The sequence below is a fragment of the Centruroides vittatus genome, unplaced genomic scaffold (genome assembly GCF_030686945.1).
Source record: "Centruroides vittatus isolate TY-2023 unplaced genomic scaffold, ASM3068694v2 contig_15, whole genome shotgun sequence".
NCBI lineage: Eukaryota > Metazoa > Arthropoda > Arachnida > Scorpiones > Buthidae > Centruroides > Centruroides vittatus.
Genome location: NW_027120927.1, coordinates 166900 through 187841, shown reverse-complemented (window position 1 = coordinate 187841; position 20942 = coordinate 166900). Strand labels below are relative to the sequence as shown.

Below are 20942 nucleotides of genomic sequence, written 5' to 3'. Positions count from 1 at the left end.
TAAAATGGCTTTAATACAGTTAGATAAGCAAGCCAATAAAGTAGATCATTTCATTTGACTATGTCATTGATTTGCTTATCCATTAAAATGAAACTATTTAACATGGCAACATGCCCAATGTTACAGTTAGTTGCAGGAACATTTATTGAACTACAAGCTAACCAGTTGTAAATTTTTTTCATTAAATTTAAATCAAATTTTATATTTTATTCCATAATAAGCAAAATCTCTTGAATAGAGGGTATTAGGAAAGCTCCTCTGATAAAGGGAGCTATAGACGCATTGACATATTGTGAAAGTTGGAATGCTGTGGCAGGGGAAATGCTGCCGAATTTGCGGAACACGGAGAAAACCAACCGTTCTCCCTGGGACCGGGAGATCTCTACATCTAAAAACGAGATTTTTCTCCCCGATGTCTTTAAAAAAAAAATGTTTTTAAATTTTGTGTTCCATTTGGTTAATGCCATTCCATTTCTGTACTTTAAAATTTGTTCCGAGAAAGCAGTTGATTTGAGTTATTGCCTGAAGACGACATTTATAGGAATGTTGAAAGTGCTTGCAAAGAATTAAAAGCTCTTTAATGCCGTTTTGTGTCAATTTAAATTTTCTTTGTAACTTAAATTATTACATGTTTTGCTCTACCAAGCCAATGACAGCACCGTTAAAGACATGAAATATACAATATTTTTAGGGCAACGATATATGTATTTACTTGGTCTAGTACACTTTTTAATATTACCTGCCCATAATTCACAGATTTATTGTTAATTTTAAAAATCTTTTTGGCAAGATGATAATTTACTAGCTCTACTGAGTAACTTTCTGCTTGGTTGCAAATTTTAACCAGTATGCTTTCCTTTAAAAAATTTCACTAAATCACTGAATTTAAAATTATTTCTGGTTCTCAGACATACTTTTGTTTTGGGTGGCCTACTCTCAGACCTACTGCAGTTTTCCAGTAACCTACAAATGAGGGAATTTCTCTTGTTCCTATTTCATGGTGTAAATGTTAATAAGAAATAAAATCTTTGTTAAGTCCTACCCCTCTTGTGATATATGACCCTATCTCTCTCCCAACCTCTTGACCTTTCACCACCAAAATTTAATAGCATCAATGCCCTTCACATGCAACCCACCATGCCAAATTTTGTTTCTTAATCTTTACCCAATCTTGAGATATTAAGCAAAATAGACCACCAACATTCACACACAAACATGCAAAAGTTTATTGCATTTTTTGACTTTTTTGGATTCAAGAAGTCTCAAAAGAAGGCAATTTGAAAAATCTTGGAAGGTCAAATTTAATATGATTTCAATACTTTCCCTTGTTATATGTACTGTACATAACAGCTGAAAAAGTAAAACGAGTACTCCATTGTATCAAACTATCTTATTTGTAGGCCCTAACTGTTAATAAATATTATTTTAATAAATTAGCATATTAGTGGACAATTAATTAACTTTAAAGGTAAAAATTCATGTTAATTTCTTAAATGTTTACAGTTTATATAAATTTGTCACAAATATTTCTAAAAATTTATTAAAATATTAGTCATAGATGTTTGTAAAGATGAAAGAAATTTCTATTTAATCATATGTAATGATGTTTACTAGTTAAATAATTCTTTTAGATAAATATATAATGGAATGTTCCATTAGTTATACAATTTATGAATTAAAAATGGATGAAACAATCAATATATACATAAAGGGTTACAGTAGTGTTTAATGTTATAATTTCAATGTATACATGTTAATTAATTAATTAATATTTAAACTATTCTTACAAATTAAACTTTACAGCCGATAACAGTAAAAGATGCAGCATACAATTGAATTAATCAATAACAATTGTTTTGTATATTAAACTTGAAAATAATATCAAATATCTTTAATATTTTAACAATTTTAAAGTTTTTACCTGTTTAGAATGTAAATGCAAGGCAATAACATCTTCCTTTAATTGTTTAAAACAGTTATATCCAATGTTTTGATAGGAATAAATGAAAATCAAACAAATTCATGGAAGTCGCCATCTTGAAATGATAAAAAGAAAATCATCAATTACATGTTTAAAATATTTTAAAAATTTGTAAAAGGCATAATTTAATTGGGTGCATCTCGAATAATATTTCTTAATAACCAATTACGTTTACCACAACAAATAATCGAAAGCGCCAGAGATTATAGGTCAATATTCAGGGAATTTTTTTGCACGGGGAATTATAAATATAGGTAGGTTTGAAGCATTTACCGAAATTGTTTAAGAATGTTATAAATATATCATATAATTAAATTTATTTAATTTTAATAAATTTTTCTATCAATAAAAATGAAAATACTTCTGAAATACTTTTTATAAATTTCTTCGTATAGGGAAATTTCGGTAAGAATAAACGAATGAATTATAATTTTATATATTGTTTTGCTTAAAATTTTCGACATGGTATATTTTAATAAAATTTTAAATAATTCTAATAAAAATACTTGTAGATTTTTGAAAATAATCAACATATTAACCGAAATTTTACTGAATTTTCAGTGACATCGGAAACTAGGATTGTTTCCAAACGATCATATGATTGCGGCGTAACTAACTTAAGAATTGACAATGCGCAGATGTGTTCCAGACATCGAGAATAATCCATTTTAATTTTGGAGGGTGTTGGGTTATTATTTACTTCAAATTTATTCAACATTATTAAGTTTCAGGTTTATAGAGTGGTTATTAAAGCATTTCAATGAAATTAAGTTAAATTTAGTTAATTTCGAAATAAATTTTTAATGTTTTTTTTTAAATGTAAATTTTTGTAGGGGGCGTCCCTCCCTGCAGCCGACAAGTCCACTTTAGTCGACCGCCCTCCATGTCAGTACGGTCACAAGATTCGTTTGTTTCTGTTTTACACCATCAATTCTGTTAAATTTTATTTAGAAAATGGTAAGATTTATGCTTCTAGATTAAATTAAAAGTATCAAATGCGCAATTAATCAATTATTCTTTATATAAATTTAATTTGAAGGATAGAGTAGTGTTGATGCATCTTCGTTCTTCAACACACTCATTCAGAGTTTTTTAACATAAATTCAGAATTTAGTTAATTAAAAGTTAATTTTTTCTGAAATTTGTGCATCAATTTAATTACATAAAAGTATTTTAATGCTTACATTTCTAAATGTTTTGCTTTAAATGATTTATTGGATTATTAATGACGTTTTCTTGTTAGTTTTACTGATTAATGTTGCAGAATTGTGACAGAAGATAAAAATCTCCATATTTTACCACTTGGGGTTGTTAGTCACCTGCGGTGTGAGAGGAGCGTTATGTTGTTGCTAGAGCAGGAGCTGTGAATGATTCTTGTAAGATACGTGAGGACTTGTACAGTACGTAACTCTTTCTACCCTGCAGACAATAGGAATGCCTTATTTATGCCCGTCCCGTGTTCACTTGAGCCAAATTTGTGATACGATAGTCACGAGATGAAAGAAGCTGCAACAACATATCCGAGTCAAATTATTTGCGAAAATTTCTGAAGAAAAGGCAGTCCGGAATTTTCCTGCTTTAACAATTCAGCAATGGTTGTATTCTATGCTGAAATTGATTTTATAACATATTCCTATTAAAATAGAAAGATTTGAAGCTTAAATCATGTATTATTGCTATTCTGTTATATGAATCTAGTAAACAATTGTGTTGAAGAAAATGTTCACTCTAAAATTTGCGTGCCAATGAGAATATGATTTGTAACAAAATTCTTCTAATATAAGTATTTAGTTACCAATTTTTGTTGTGGTGGTGATTGCAATTTAAAATAAAATAAAATCTGAACTGAAAGCAGTTGAATGTTTTAAGAAACCTATTGCTAGAGTTTCTATTTCACATTCTTTTATTGATATGATAGGTGAAGTTATTGAACAGTATGATATTAAGGTCATTGATCTGTGTGTTATGCCAGTGCTGGTTTGTAAATATAAAGTCGTGTTTAAAAAAGTAATTTTAGGTTGAGATTTTAGAATTTCTTTTAAAATTGAAATGTAATTTTTTCTTCTATTTAGGTTAATAGTTGTGTTAACCTAATTAAATTTGATTTTAAGAAATTCCTGTTATAAATTAAAACTTGGCATATTCTGAATTTAATATTAAAAGAATAAATTGTTAATTTTTAATGAAATAACAAAAGAATTGTAATTTAAATGTATTTAAAAATATATTTGTGGTAAGTCTATATTAATCATAAAAATGAGTAAAAAAATTAGATAATTAGTTCTGTAATTATAAATAAATTTTAGTGATGTACTGGATAATTTATTCAGAATATCATGTAAAATTCATTGTCAGTATTATTTTCTATTTCAAAAATATTTTTTATTCTATTGAAATTAATATACCATTCCAGTCATAAAAACAAAACTGGATGATTCTAGTGCTATAATTATCAGTGGCATGCTGTCCATGGAAGCTGTGGAAGCACCACTTCCCTTGTATTTTCTAAAACATAAATATATATTGTGCAATTATTTTCATATTTTAACATACTTTGAAGTAATTAAAATTAATATTTTATTATAACCCCATTATGTATTTTATTACAAATTTCTATACATGTGAAAAAAATGATGAGATTGCTATTGTATATTCAAATATAAATCTGTATATGCATATTCCCAATGGAAGGTGCTGAATTGTCAAATATGGGACAGCTTCCACGGCCAAAACATTTGAATGGTGTAAAGCAGCCAGATTATATGCATTTGCGCATGAGGGTGGTGCTTCACAGAGCACCACCCTCATGCGGTTTAGCTGGTGGATGCTACACACCAAAATATATAACGCTTATAGTGATTCTATCCAGGACCGGCATCATTAAATGTCATTGCATGCCACTGATAATTATATACTACAAATAGCTTAAAGACGATAATTATTTTTCAGTTTTAAGATCTGTTTTTGTTCTTTATTCTGAAGTTGATCCACATATCAAACAATATATTATATATAAAATCCTAGGATATTAATATAGTGTAGTTCATTCTACCACCATGTGGATGATAAGACTATTCAATTGTTGCAAGTAGTAAAATTGGTTTTGTGCATCAGTAGATGTTGATTTATTTTGTCTGCAGCCTAGATCTCCATACGTAGTCTTGATGTGTAAGTAGCAACACAAGCCTGTTGAGTGTCATATGTTAAGAACACACTTTTGAGACCTTTCAATGTTCAATTTCATGTTACATTCTTGCATAATCTGAGACTTGGCCCTCTGGACTGTGACGTCTTTCAAATGAATATTTAGTATGTGTTCTGGCTAGTTACAGGTATCTAGACTATGATCTTACACATGACTATCTCCTAATGCCAACTTTTGTAAATCAGCTCCAATCTTAAACTTTGCTAAACTTACAGAACAGTTTTTATTGCTGTGGAATACTATGGCTGTATTATTGTCATATTGCTTCTAACAAACTAAATTAAATTTTATTAGGAAGCATTTTACATGTTAATTAAAATCCTTAGTTCTTTCAAGATATATAAATACATAAAAATGAACGTTAACAGTTTTACAAAGTTTTTACTAATCTTGTTCATCAACATTTCCTTTATTGAAATGTTGGAGATTTCAGAGACAAACAAACAATTTCTTTTTTTAAATTTAGTACTAGGAATGGAATGTTTCTGATGGTCAGATTTCATTCTTGGCCTTTTCCCCAACGAGACTGACTAAATACATCTAAAATTTACTTTTTTTCATTATCAAAGTTTCATTTCCTGCTTTATTGGAGTTCTTTAGAGTACTTTCATTGTTTTAAGTACTTTTTGAGCCATTCAGCTCATTAGATATTGCACAAGCTCCAAATAGTTTGAATGTGAAAGCTAATAGTATCTAACACTATTTGGAGCTTATGCAATTGTTATGAGCAGGCAGACATCTTGAAATAGTTTTGAGTTTAAAAGCAAGTAGTATTTGATTTAAATTTTACAAAGTTTATTAGTTACTTTTTACCTCTAATGACAAGCTGAATGGCTTGAAAGTACTTGCAAAATAATGAAAGTACTCTAGAGTTCCAATAAAGTATTTAATTTACCATTTTCTGCACATTATTTTAAATATAAATTTCAATATATTAAAAATACAATAAGTAATTTTATTACAAATACTACAAAAAGATTTATTTAAGTAAAAAACGAATAAGACTATATAACAAGATCTTCCTTTTGAAATGGATAACACAACCAATAGATAAAAATCAATAAAATGCAATTAAAATTGAAAATAATGCACTTAAACAGAATTATACAAATGTTAAACTAAAGAAAATAATGTATGTATCTTAATTATAAATAGGGTATTCTTACTTTTTTCTTAAATGTGTTTTTTGTTCTTGCGCAATCTCACATGCTCTAATTTTTATATCAATAGTCACTATATCAGATATGAATTCTATTAATGATCTTTGTGTCTTGTCTTTTTTTTTGGTTTGACGAAAATTTTATGTCTATTTAATTTATAATTTCAGTTTAAATCTTAGTTCTTAATTCCATTCTGGTTAAAATAATTTGTATTTAAAAACGTTCGAGTCTTTGCATTTCATAATTGGAACTCGAGTGATCCAAAACCTGAGATCGACCTTGATTAAGATTAAAAGTGTTTGTCTGTGTATTATTTCTTACTGGAAGTAAAGGTTTAACAGTGGTGTTTACATGTACTGGTAATTGGTCTAATAGTTTGTCTGAAAATTTTATTTATAAATTCATATAAACTCCATTCTAACTAAATTAGTTATTTGCAGTGGCATTTTACAGCATTGTTGCATTACCATATCTTTTTTTTATCAGCCTCATAAACTTTATTTTCTGTTTAATGTCTAATCTGCTATAGCAAGTATGCATAATGGCTGATCTCTTCAATGATCCAGAACATATCATAGGGACTTAAAGTTTAATTTTCTGTAAATTGTGTAATTGCCAGCAACTGAATCAGAAGAGGTTACCAGGGTCAGTACTAGGTTTTCTGAACTTAAGTTACTGTATTTCAGTTTTATTTTTTATTTTAATGGTCTTTTAAAGCCTGATTTTGTTGTATTGAGAATTCTCATCAGCGTAATGAGAAATGTATCTTGAATTCTGCCTAGGTTTCATTTAAACATGTGATCTAGATGATCCTCTGTTATGGAGTCATTAATGATATTTCCATTCTAGAAGAGAGGGGATTTTTGCATTTTGTCATAATGGGGAGTGGTTAGCAATTGTCTAATGAACAGGGATTGAAGTAAAGTTTTTGTATGATTTTTCTGGTACAAACATGCAAAAACTGATTTTTGGGCCAAAAAATTATTTTAATTAAATGGAGTTTGTGCCAATTATCAATCATGATTATGGGTAAAAAACATTCAAAACTTTTCCTGTTTGAAGATTACATGCTATAATCATCTGGTATGGCTTGATTATCTGTTACTAGAGTAACTTGTCAACATTGGTGTATTGGAGATATTTGACTCATATAGAGTTGATAGGACTAGTTCATAATTCTAGTATGAATTTCTCTCTACCAATATAAAAGATGTATTGGCCAACAATAATCTTAAGTTAAAGCCATTTATAAAGGCTTTAAATTGACTAACTTTGGCTGGAGAATGGGAGATTTTTAGTGAATCTTAATCATCATGGAACAGAATGCTTATTGTCTGCATTATGAAATGATACTGAATTTTATTGTTTAGAGAAGAATTGTGAATATTTCTCAGTTCTGCTAATTGTGAGTAGCTTTCATACATTGATAATAAAGCACAATATAAGTTTATAACAATAACTTTTTAAATAGGGATTAAAGTAGTCTGGTTGTGCATTGTGTGCTACATAAATGTAGCACACATTTGTGTAGCACACATGCTACCTTTTGGCATGTGTGCTACACAAATGCACACAAACATTGGATATTAAATACAACTTTGCTTCATGCTTATTCATGTAAAACAAAGTTGTTTGTCATGATTAAAAGTCAGTGAATTCTTAATTTATCAAAAGACGTTAATATTCGTACACGATTTTTACGATTAAATTATATTGAAAAAATATTGGTTTTGATGGAGGAATAACTAAAAATTAATAATTGTTTACTCCATTCAATACTAAGGTGTTTAAATTATAATGGTGCTATATTTTAATAATAATCTTTTATGTATTAAGATAGACAATTGCTGAGATAATAGAAATTGATCTGCTATTTCAAAAGACTTTGTCAAATCCATATTAGAATCTCAGATTTTTATAGTTGTATGAGCTGGAAATCTCAGAAATAGTCTGTTTTGGTCTTGATGAAACTTGTGATGGGTGTGAAGTCAGGTTCTCTTAAGGCTAGCTTATGTAATATTACTGATGGAATTTTGTTCCCTGGAACTGCAGTTTACATGGACAAACTTGCAACTCGTCGGCAATGTTGATAACAAGTCATATTCTTGTTGCAGAAAATCTAGTTTGTTAAATTTTTTGCTTGTTGCATTGCCAAACCAATCAATGGTGAGACCAAAATTCCATGTTAGATTAACAAATGCTCTTGCACCTGTTCAGATCAACCTGCAAGTCGTATTTTAGCACATTATGTAAACATCTAAATTGTCGGCAAATCTTATCTGCATGTTTTGGGTATGACAAAATGTTGGCAGTAGTTGTATCCTGTAGATCAGTAGTCTGCAAGACAGAAAGAGTTAAACAAAATTTTCTTGTTGAATTTTAAGGGTTTTGTCTAAGTGTTAGACCTAGTAGAAGATATAATTATCATATTTTGAGAATTAACCCAATTTTCAACTAGAGGTTAACATAATAGAAAGATTAAAGTAGCAAATATACTTCTTACTATACACTGGATGAATTATAATTCTTCCCTCCACGAAAAACCTTCATAATCCAGTGGTAGGTGTTTCTACAACCGCTAACGTTTTCAACCCCGTCGAGGTCTTCTTCAAGCACAGCTCATAAGAAATTTCAAATACCAGTGAATGGAACAAAAAACCGAAGCAAATTCTATTCCATATTTGGAATCATGGAATTGGAAGATAAGATGGAACATTATGCTCGTGTTGGGATGTTGTTTACGCATGCCGATCTTTGAATATAAATTGAATTAAATCAATGTGAAGTTATTTGTGGGTGTACATTTCCCTCCTAACAATATTTCCAGACGTGCGAGATGTTAATTGCATCCTTGTAGTTGATGCATGTGTTCTGCAATCCCGCCTTATATATCTCTAGAGTCTCCAATGTTCTAAGTTGGTCCGTATGGCGTGACATTCTGATTAAACGAGCATTTAGGAGGTCTGCTGTGATTCCCAGTTGTGTGGTATAAGTTGCCAGTGTGGTAGATTGTTTATTGTTGGCAATGTCTTACCTGTGCTCCCAGAGGCGCTGATGGAGAGAGCGTTTGGTCGAACCCACATAGACCAAACTTCTATTAAATCTGTCATCCCAAAGGGGAACCTCATATATACCTGGTGAGTGTTTCATGTCCAAACTGTCCTTCCCATTTCGAAGTAAGCTGTATAGCAACTGTATGCTACTACACGAAATCGCCCTGTCAACTGCATGGCAAGCACTCGTAAACAAGAACTTAAGATAGCACACAGCCGGTAAAGGAGCGCATGCCTGGATGACGTCACCGATCCAAGCGATAGAATTCGGAATCGTATTCCAGTAGGATTTTATTCGAATTGCATTCGATTAACGGTCGTCAGTTACCTGAGGAAGAACTTAATAGTTCGAAAATGTTCGTAACGGTTTTTTAAGTGAAGCACACCGGTAACAGGCTTAAAGTAAGTTTTTTTAGCTGTATAGCAACCTTGGCCTTTTATAAGCTATTTTATTTTGGGTGATAAATGAGATTTCTTTGTATATTGCATCCAGATGGTGGTTGTACTCTACTATTTTTCTTGCATTATTATCAACGGATCCTACCTCGGAACACCACCGCAAACAAATCCTAGAATTAGCGCACATCTTCTGTTACTCATCCTTTTTCCGGTTCAATAACAAAACGTACGTACAAAAACGAGGTGTCCCCATGGGCAGCCCTCTATCGGGGGACTTATGCGAGCTAGTGATCAGGAGACTTGAACAACAAATCATCCCTTCATTCCTTCCCAATATCCTCCTGTACAGGAGGTATGTAGATGACATCCTTATCATATGGAAAGCAGAGCCGGACATCAATAGGTTTATCAATGCAATGAACAACAACCCGTATGGGCTAAGCGTTAAATTGGAACAAAAAAGCAACATTTCCATGCATTTCCTCGACTCGGACATTCAAATAAGGGATAATAAGACCACTCATAGGGTATTTTATAAAAAATGCCATGTACCTTTGTTCATACCAGCTATCTCGGAAGATCCATATTCGTATAAGATTGCGGCTTTTAGGGCACTAATTAAGCGCGCGTTCACGCACAACTCGAAATACGAAGACGCATTGGCCGAGCTCAGCCATATCCAGGAAGTGGCATCACAGCACGGTTACGATAGGAACATGGTGTATGGCATAGCCTGCAATTACACACAGGGAAATACTCGTAACAACCTAAACGCCGAGGTAGGATCCGTTGATGATAATGCAAGAAAAATAGTAGAGTCTAACCACCATCTGGATGCAATATACAGAGAAATCTCATTTATCACCCAAAATAAAATAGCTTATAAAAGGCCAAGGTTGCTATACAGCTTACTTCGAAATGGGAAGGACAGTTTGGACATGAAACACTCACCAGGTATATATGAGGTTCCCCTTTGGGATGACAGATTTAATAGAAGTTTGGTCTATGTGGGTTCGACCAAACGCTCTCTCCATCAGCGCCTCTGGGAGCACAGGTAAGACATTGCCAACAATAAACAATCTACCACACTGGCAACTTATACCACACAACTGGGAATCACAGCAGACCTCCTAAATGCTCGTTTAATCAGAATGTCACGCCATACGGACCAACTTAGAACATTGGAGACTCTAGAGATATATAAGGCGGGATTGCAGAACACATGCATCAACTACAAGGATGCAATTAACATCTCGCACGTCTGGAAATATTGTTAGGAGGGAAATGTACACCCACAAATAACTTCACATTGATTTAATTCAATTTATATTCAAAGATCGGCATGCGTAAACAACATCCCAACACGAGCATAATGTTCCATCTTATCTTCCAATTCCATGATTCCAAATATGGAATAGAATTTGCTTCGGTTTTTTGTTCCATTCACTGGTATTTGAAATTTCTTATGAGCTGTGCCTGAAGAAGACCTTGACGGGGTTGAAAACGTTAGCTGTTGTAGAAACACCTACCACTGGATTATGAAGGTTTTTCGTGGAGGGAAAGATTAATGTAGCTTTGATTTATCATTCTTGACAGATTTATTACGTAACACACTACTTTCTGAGTTCTTACACAATAAATATTGAATGGTTAGCTTGCACATCAAAGAAATTGGGTATGGGATGTATATAGTTGGTTGAGATACATGTTATATTTTAGAAGTTGATGCTTGCCAAGCATCAACTTCTAAAATATAACATGCATCAAAATAGGATTTAATTCAGTGTTTCAGCAAGTTAGAAAAATGCATTAAAGCATTTTTCTGGAAGAAAGATTTAAACATTGAGTATTTACTCATTGCCACTTATCTAAGAATGATATTGATATAGTAATATGACCTAGCCCAATTTATTCAGATCTATTACACAGATACAAAATAAAAGTATATGACTGATAACAAGGTGGTATTCTGGATTATGAGTAGGTGTGCCTACACATTAATGTAGACCTTGAGGAGTGTCAATACATTTATGTCAAATCACTTGTGAAAATTTCACAATTTACTTTGTACTCAAATTGAATTCTTTTAATTAACAAGCTGACATCCTTATCGCTTTGACCTTATGTTAAAATTGAAAGATCAAACTTAGAAATTGAATTTAAATCACTGCCGTATCGTACATATTTTTGAACTTATGTAGTTATTGGCCAAAGGAAAAGGTAGCGTTCAAGGGGTGGAAAGAGTCAAAAGAAAGTTTTTTGTGTAGTTTCAATTATTAATAATTGTTCTGTTTTAATTAATGTTAAGAAATTAAATAAAAATGAATAACGAACCTACTGGAACTGGTATAATAAAGAGAAAACAACACCTTTCTTAAATTCCAGCAAAAGTTTAACTATATAAAAACGTTTTCAACTGATTTCATCAGTCTTCTTCAGTTACTCGAACAAAAAAACAAAAAGAAAGAACCAAATTCAAATTTACAAAATCACGAGAATGGAAAGAATTCTCGTGATTGCGCAGACTATGCAAAAACTATGCAGACTATGCATCAACCACAGGGACGCAGATGGGCTATCGTCTGCTTGGAAATCATTCATTGGATAGCGTAAGATTGTGATATTATATATAGTTTGTCAAGAATCTGCATTTTTTTGTCAAGAATTTGCATTTTTTACCGTTTATCGGTACATCGTTTTTGCATAGTCTGCGCAATCACGAGAATTCTTTCCATTCTCGTGATTTTGTAAATTTGAATTTGGTTCTTTCTTTTTGTTTTTTTGTTCGAGTAACTGAAGAAGACTGATGAAATCAGTTGAAAACGTTTTTATATAGTTAAACTTTTGCTGGAATTTAAGAAAGGTGTTGTTTTCTCTTTAAGAAATTAAAAAATGTTAACTTTTGACTTTGTCTTTAGAATATTTTTTAAAAATTTTTAATAATAGAGACATTTTGAATAAAGCTCCTTGCATGTAATAGATTATATAATCTAATTGTTACAAAAGGCAATAATAAGAGCTAGAAGTGTTGTTTGTTTAAATAGAGTAATAGTTTTTGATATCCAAATAATTAGTTTCACATGAGTGGATGAATGTGTGCAATCTGCTTTCTTGGCAATTAAGTTGGAAAAAAGTTTCAGTTAAATCTTGAACTAGAAAAACTATCTGTAGGGAATTTGACACAGTAATGACAAATGCATTCTGATTTTTAAATTAAATGTTAAGTGGACATTCTTAACAATACTCCAGCAAGGAGTAATTAGGTTTTTTTAAAAATGATTTCTGATGATAACTCTTCCTTATCATATCTAATGCTGCTGAGAGAATAGAGCAGTTGGGGAAAAGACCATTTTTGGCTTTTCTTTTAGAAACACTGCTTATACAAATAACAATGATATTGAAGTAGAAAAATAATCTAGTATGTTAGCTCATGACCAGAGTAGTTTCATTATTTGGAAAAGATAAGCGGAAAACAGATGATTTTTTTTTCTCTGATGGGCTCTGAGTGGCAATCTAGTTATACCCCTTCTATAGAACAGATCATACTTCTGAAATTATAAACTATAAAAAATGATAAATTTGCTTGTACAGTTTAAACATTTTATTCCTACAAAAGATTGTGCAATGATTAGTTACTGATTTTCACTTGTAATTTTATCAAACTTAATACTGAATTTGACAAATCTGTATTATTAATTAACAGTTTTGGTATAATTTAATTATAAAAACATTTGGCTTTAAACTGAAATTGCAAATTTGTATGAGATGTTTGTAATTTTAAGATTTGATCTGATGAAAATAAATTTGTTCAGCTGTTACTTTGTTAAATGATACCTGAACAAATATTAATGTTGGATAGAGTTTTATTAAACTCTGTTACAATTTTATCAAAAAGTATAAAATAATTAAAATGTCAATATTTTTGATAGTCATACGAAGATGACGACAATTATCCGCACGTGGCCTGTGGATCCTTCCCAAAAGATTTTAACTATGGACTTGACGAGGGAGATGGCGATTATCCCAATTCTCTTCCAGGTGAATGCAAGCCCCGTATTCTATTGATGGGGCTTAGAAGGTAAGGGCAATAAAATAATTGATATAAAAGTAATTCTGAGAGACAAAATATTTGTGCAATCAGTGTTAGAAACAGCATGCTTTGAAAAATTACAAACACTTTGCATAATGTAACTTTCATTTCTGGGTTAAAATGAATTATTGGTCTGCAATTTGAAAAAATTGTAGACCTATAAATTCAAAACACAACACTTTACGTTTCTGAGAAAATTTAATAAAAACAGAACAAAACGTTTTCAGCCAAATCTATTGGCCATCATCAGGTAAAACAAAATTTGAATATAAACAAATGGAACAAAATTTAAATACAAATAAATTAACGAAGAAAATAAGCATATACATGTATAAAAATAAAAACATAAAATAAAATTATTATAAATAACAATATGTATACAGGGTGACAATAATTAACCCGTACAAGTTTTTTGTATCGTAAATTTATTAAAGAAATGAAAATTAGCAAAACAAAAGCATATAACAGTGACAATACTTTACGTATTAATCAGATATTCAGCCAGTTTCAAAGTGGACTCCTTTTGCTTTGATGCAGAGCCCCAAACGCGTTTTGAAATTCTCAGCGATGGGCCGCACTCTTCTGGAGACAGTTTGTCTCACTCCCAGCGCAAGGATTGCTTCAGCGACTCCAAACTTTCATGGCGCTTAGAACAGGCCCTGGCCTCCAAAATGGACCACACACTGTAGTCCATTGGGTTCAGATTCGGCGAGTACGGTGGCCATTCCGCAGACGAGATGAAATCGGAAAAATGAGCCTTGCACACTCCTGAGTCTTCTTCGCCCTGTGTGTCGGCGCCGAGTCCTGCTGAAACGTCCATTTCGCACTGACAAAATGCTGCTGAGCCCACAGAAGTACCACAGCCTCGAAAATGTCAGGGTGGTACACATCTTGATTGATTTTGGCCCCTTGATTGACGAAAACAAGGGGTGTCTTGCCGCTCGCACAAATTCCGCCCCAAACCATGACTGACATTGGATTTTGGGATGTTCGATGACGGCTGAGCTTCCAGGAGCCCCCGCGGACCAGTTCCTGTCGTTTTGATGGTTGTACGGAGAAAAGCTTCTCGTCTGTGAAGAGAATGCACTCCCATTGTCGACCTGCGGCCCGACGCTTGAGTTAACGGGATCTTTGGAGTCTCACGCACTTGTTTTCATCGGTGAGGAGCTGAACCTTTTGGAACTTGTAGGGCTTGAGTACGAGTTCCTTTTTCGCCATGAACCGCACCGATTCGCGATTGATTGTGATCTCACGAGCAATTTTTCTCGTGGAGACCTTCGCATGTCAGTCAACTCGCTTTGTGATGATCTTGCGGTTCCTAGACGTGTTGACAGTGCGCTTTCTTCCACGTCCGGGACGGTCACCATTGTGGCCAAGCTCCTTGAATCGCCGAACTGCATCTGAGACTGTCATTTTTGGAACACCGAGCAGACGAACAATTTCACATTGATGCTTTCCTTGCCGGAATAGCTCTAAAATTGCACAACATTTGTTCGACACCATTAAAAAAATAAAGAACTAACCCTTATTACATCGAAAGTATATCTACACGGGCAGGAAATCATGGAGAATTAAACAATATTATGTAAATTGGTGACAGTAAAAAAGTTCAGGTGCAGCATTGCTACAAACTTTGTACGGGTTAATTATTGTCACCCTGTATATATGAATACATGTATAGGATAAATAAAACAAAATATTATAAAGTTATATAATAATATCATATACGAAGTATGAAAAATGAAAAAAAAGAATCAAGGCATAAATTAAGTGCTCTCCAATTTTTTAATTAGATATTTCCAGGCTGATGGTAATCCTTCAGCATCCCCAGCATTAATGCATGTATCATGCAATCTACATTTATAGATTTCAGTCCTTTCAGTGCTTATTGTCAAAGTCAGGGAATGCACTGGTTTAATAATAATTGTTTCCATCCCACTTGACCACAGAGCCTTCAGCTTGTGCCATCTGTGATACTATCGTGGCATTCAGTCCTTTATTGACATTGTACTTACATTCTCTCAATCTGACTCCCAAATTTCTCTTAGTGACACCAATATAATTTTTCGTGATGTCTAATTCTAAGTTTTCATATGGAATCTGGTTTACTCCTGCTCTTCTTTCTTTATCAATTTTGTCTTTGTCATTCCTTAATATTTTATACAAATTGGGAGCTCTCTTGAAAATTAACATGGATGTTTTTTCGATCTGAAATTTCTTTTGTGATGGCTTTTTTACTTCTATCATAAATGAACTTGCGATTTTAGAGAAATCTTTACCTGGAGCCCTTGCTTTGCTTATTTTGTAGCTTCTGATCAGTGCTGTTATCACGTTCTCATTGTATCCTAGCATTCTGGCAATCTGAGTTATCCTATTGATTTTTTTTTGCCTATCAATTATATTACTGCAATAGAGAAAAGCTCTTTTAATGAGGGCACGGAATGCAGCCATTTTGTATTGAAATAGATCGTTGGAGTGTGATGGCATGTACAATGGGCTTTGCGTTGGTTTGACATACATATTAGTGACCAAATGCCTTTCCTTGAATTCAATATCTATGTCCAAAAAATGTATCCACAAGGAACCTTTCTGTTCAATCTTCAACTTAAGGCCATCACTGTTGTTGTTGATCTTGCTAATAAATTCATTGATTTTTCGATTACTCTTCCATAGCACAAAGACATCGTCTACGTATCTTTTAAAATACACAACATCAGTCTTGAAATCACAAAGGACACTTCTTTCTAGTTTTCTGAACACAAGCTCACATAACAGTCCTGACATGGGACTTCTCATTGGGACTCCTTCTTTTTTGTCTGTACTGACAGCCATTAAAGGTGAAAAACGATTTGTAACAAATGAGGCTAGCTGTTCTACCAATTCATTATTGTAACAAGCCAAATCTGGGTTATTGTTGTGCATGAACTCTAAAAATGCTATCATGCATGATTTGATTTTTTTAATAGAGGGGTATAAGCTTTTGTAGTCCATTACAGTTCTCACCTCATCATCCATTAACATTAGTAATTAATCTATATAAATGAAAATGTAATGTTCATTTGTTCCTAATAGCTAATCTCTAAAAGTTCTTCACCGATTCCTTTGAAATTTTCACACAATGTTGCATTTTAATACAGGTGTGTTTTTATATAATATAGATGTCGAAATTCCCCTTGGGGAAGAAGGACAGTATTAAGGCTTTTATGTCCAACAGATGGTGCTAACTTCACGAGTATGACGACCTAAGTTTGCTTTTCTGTGAGGCATTATTTGGATGAACTAAACCAGATCATCATGTATCTGTATGAATAAAATGTAATGTTTGTTTGTTCCTACTGATTCCTTTAAAATTTTGATACAACATTGCATTTGAATAAGCACGTGTTTTTATATAATATACATGTCGAAATTCCTCCCCCACTAGGGGAAAGGGACAGTTAAGGCTTACCGTGAAAAACTTGGCTTCTATTATACTATTTTAGATGTGGTTTTCTGCATTTTTGATTGTGTTTTAATAGGGTACATAGAGAGGATGTACACTAAGAAGGGACTTTTTGAAATCCCGTGGGGAAAGTGTTATACATTTATAATAGATACATTTTGAGCCATAGCAATGCGTGGCTGGGTCCACTAGTAATAAAATAAACAGTGAATAATTTTTAAAATAAGCCAGGACGATTAAATACAATTAAAGAAAAAAATATATTTCTCTTACAGACAATACATATAAAATGTGTCTTTTATCTAGACATCCTTTCTCATGCAGTTGAGGGATAAGACAATTCCACGGCGGAGTCGACCTTATCCCTCAACTGCATGAGAAAGGACGTCTAGATAAAAGACACATTTTATATGTATTGTCTGTAAGAGAAATATATTTTTTTCTTTAATTGAAACAGTGAATAAATTTATCACAGACTTTTGGCCTTAGATAAAGAAGTTTGTATTCTGCAGAAATGATGACTTTTTGCATGGGGCTAATGATTTTCTGCTACAGTCATGATTGGTGTTAATGAAGGAAGATCCAATCTCTTCAGTGTTGAGAAAAGTAAAAGTTGTTGTTGCTATGTTGGGTGCATCAGCATTATCTGGACCTCTAGATCCACCAGCCAATGTAGCATGTCTCAGACTATTTTTTTAGGTAAAAGCACACAAGTCTTGTCTTGCCACTTTGCCCCTTAGTAAATAAGTGCTCCCATCCAATGTATTTCCTAGAAAAAGTACTTGTTAGAAAAATTAATGCCCTTGTTCTTAGCTTTAATCTTGTCTTGTCTTCATCACTTGAAGCAAAGTTTGTAAGGGACTTTGCTTCAAGTGGCATTTGGACTATACCTCCAATTTTGTACCGACTTTTCAAACTGTATTGATTTGTTTGCATTATATGTTTGTGTCCCATTTTGAAGCAGTCATGCTTGCAAACACCTTATTATTTGAGAATAAAGTCACTTTTACTAATTACTGAGAACAATTATCTCTGTTTCAATGGAAATAGAAATAATTGTTCTCAGTAATTAGCTCAATTTACTTATAAAAGAAGGGAGTGCCTATGGGTTTGCCTCTATTGGCCAGTTTGGCACTTGGTTGTGAGAACCATAGAGTTCAGAAATTTTAGATCACTCTCACCATACATTATCCCCATCTATATTTGAGGTATGTTGAAGATATTCTATTAGTGTGGGAAGGCACTGATAGTTATTGGATTTTATACAACCACTGTGTGCTATTTTCCTGACTATTTCATTTACTAAAAAGGAGCGAAAAGATGCAAAGATCTCCTTTTTTTGGTGAACCTCCTTACATTGTTTCTTCTATGGCTTTTCAACCCTTCATGTACAAAAACTTTGTTATTATAGTGCTGATATGCAGAGTGTCCTTACATCCTTCAAGTTTACCCTTTTTAAATTGGCAATTTGCAGTGCTGGGTATTATTTGGCCAAGTTCAAACATCTAGTCAACTGGGTCAAAGGCATGTTATTTCCACTTTCCACTTTGTATTGTAAGGAGTTGGTTTTCACAACACTGGCCATTTCATACCTGAGTTTCTCTTCATTAAGTATTTGTCGTGTTTTCAAGAAATTTGGCTATATTTTGCCACTAGCACTCAGCCCGTGTTGCATAGGATATTTTGTAATGATAGAAATAAAGTTATGTTCTATGGAAAATATGAGATATATACCCTAAATTTTTCGAGTGCTATACCCTTATGAAATCTGCTAACTGGGTCAAAAGTATTATATATTGGAGCCAATACTAGAATGCTCTGCTACCATGTTTCGGGACATTGTGATGATGATGTATGTAACAAATTACAACAGAACTAGCTAAAAAAATGATAGGGAATAACTTTGAGTGGCTTTGATTGCAAACTCTCCTAAAACACTGTAGTGGTCAAAAAACATTATTCATATGGGAATCCCTTTATACCTCAACAATGTCACCTGTAACACTGTTAGATAGACCAGAACTGTGGACAGCACTGTTTAACCACAAAGCTGTAAATCACATGGTTTATGATAAAGCACCTTACAGCATCATTGGCACTGCTATACATTTATTTTGTTCATTTACTGTTTATTTTATTATTAATTATTTTAATCTAGTTTTATTTATAATGTTTTTCTTTTACATATAATTATAGTTTTGTAATATTGTATAATTTTGTAAATGGTATTTAAAATTATATATATATATATACAATGTGTGTACAGAAAAAATGATTTGTAAAACTTTAGTTTTTATTTGGATTCTATTTTTGAATTTGAATGTTTTGTTTTCTATAAACTATTCTGTCTGAAGAGGATAGTTATATACTGTTGAAACTGCTTGCAACATAAATATTTTTTTACAAAGTGGCTATTTATACATACCGTATGTATACTCAATTGACTATTTAAACATACGGTATGTTATGTGCAACTGGCCATTCATACATAATTATAGTATGTGTACAAGTTAGCAATGCCAAAACCATCCATTCAGCTAAACCTGACACCTCCATAATATTGTATTAAAATGGATTTTTCTGCCGGTGACGGTAAAGTAGCTACGAGTGCCGTCTGCTGTGCAATAGTATTCATTTTGTAGGTGTAGTAGCTTGGTAAGAGTTTAGTTATGTGGATATCCAAGTTTTGTTAAGTGAGTCGTTTATTTATTGTTGTTTGTTTGTGTCAATTGAAAATATGGATCCTGAAAATATTGAAAAGGTATTGGACAGTGAATTTTTATAATTTTATTTTAAATATTCTAACTTTAATTTCAGATGACGAACAAATGTCCAATGATAATGAAAATAACATTAATGATCATAATTTTAATGTTGGCCAAAAATTCTATGACTATGAATAATTATCAACATCTGTTAATGCATTTTGTGGAGAACATTATCATCCATTTGTCATTAGAACTTGATCTCAAAAACAAGTTTTATACAAATGTTGTCATGATCATTAACTCAAACTCAGCCTTCTTACTAAATATACTAGATACATCCAATACACCTTATTGCTGAGAACATATATTTATTACGTCCAACTAACGTTTTCGGCCCACTTTATGGGCCATCCTCAGGTTACAATTGTTCGACTCTAATACAATATCGAACACGTTCAAAACTAAACTAAATTAGAACATACATTTTAAAATTTAAACAAATAGAACAAGTATAACACCCAATAATAAATAAGAAAATCCAAATAAAACGGAAAACGGAGTGTGAAGAGGTGGACCGAACTGTTGTTGAAAGAATTGACAGAAAATTAAGAAGATTAGAAAAATCGCCCATAGCATCGTTGTTCCCTTTCCTAAAAGGGGCCCACATCACCTGCCCAGGCGTACCGAGGTTGTTTGGGTTCGCAAAGATACATAAAAGCGGTAAGGAGGTCAGACCGGTAGTAGAGAAATGTAAAGGACCAACCTACATTCTGGAAAAACGTATGCATAGGCATTTAGCACCACTAATTGAAGACTACCAATTCGTCACAAAGGACGCTTTTAGTTTAGTTAATAACCTGCATGATATATCGTTAATGGACAAAGAAATTGGGACTGTTATGGA

The 20942-nt window shown here is 32.5% G+C and overlaps 2 protein-coding genes across 4 annotated transcripts in view; one reads left to right on the top strand and one right to left on the bottom strand.

The window, feature by feature from the left end:
* botv (exostosin like glycosyltransferase 3) overlaps positions 1–2595 on the bottom strand; it is a 41065-nt gene extending 38470 nt beyond the window's left edge. Inside the window, exons 1-2 of one of the 3 annotated variants that reach the window (XM_067262508.1) lie at positions 2521–2595; positions 1922–2036 (exon numbers count right to left, since the gene is read on the bottom strand). The gene's annotated coding sequence lies outside the window, so the exon portion shown is untranslated. Of the gene's footprint in view, positions 1–1921; positions 2162–2487 lie in introns of those variants that run through there. The other 2 variants (XM_067262507.1, XM_067262506.1) reach the window with 2 other exon arrangements.
* A 187-nt stretch (positions 2596–2782) lies between these two features.
* RagC-D (Ras-related GTP binding C/D) overlaps positions 2783–20942 on the top strand; it is a 51046-nt gene continuing 32886 nt past the window's right edge. Inside the window, exons 1-2 of the mRNA XM_067262505.1 lie at positions 2783–2938; positions 13728–13876. Of these exons, the coding sequence (XP_067118606.1) occupies positions 2936–2938; positions 13728–13876 (152 nt within the window). The 5' untranslated portion in view covers positions 2783–2935. The remainder of the gene's footprint in view (positions 2939–13727; positions 13877–20942) is intronic.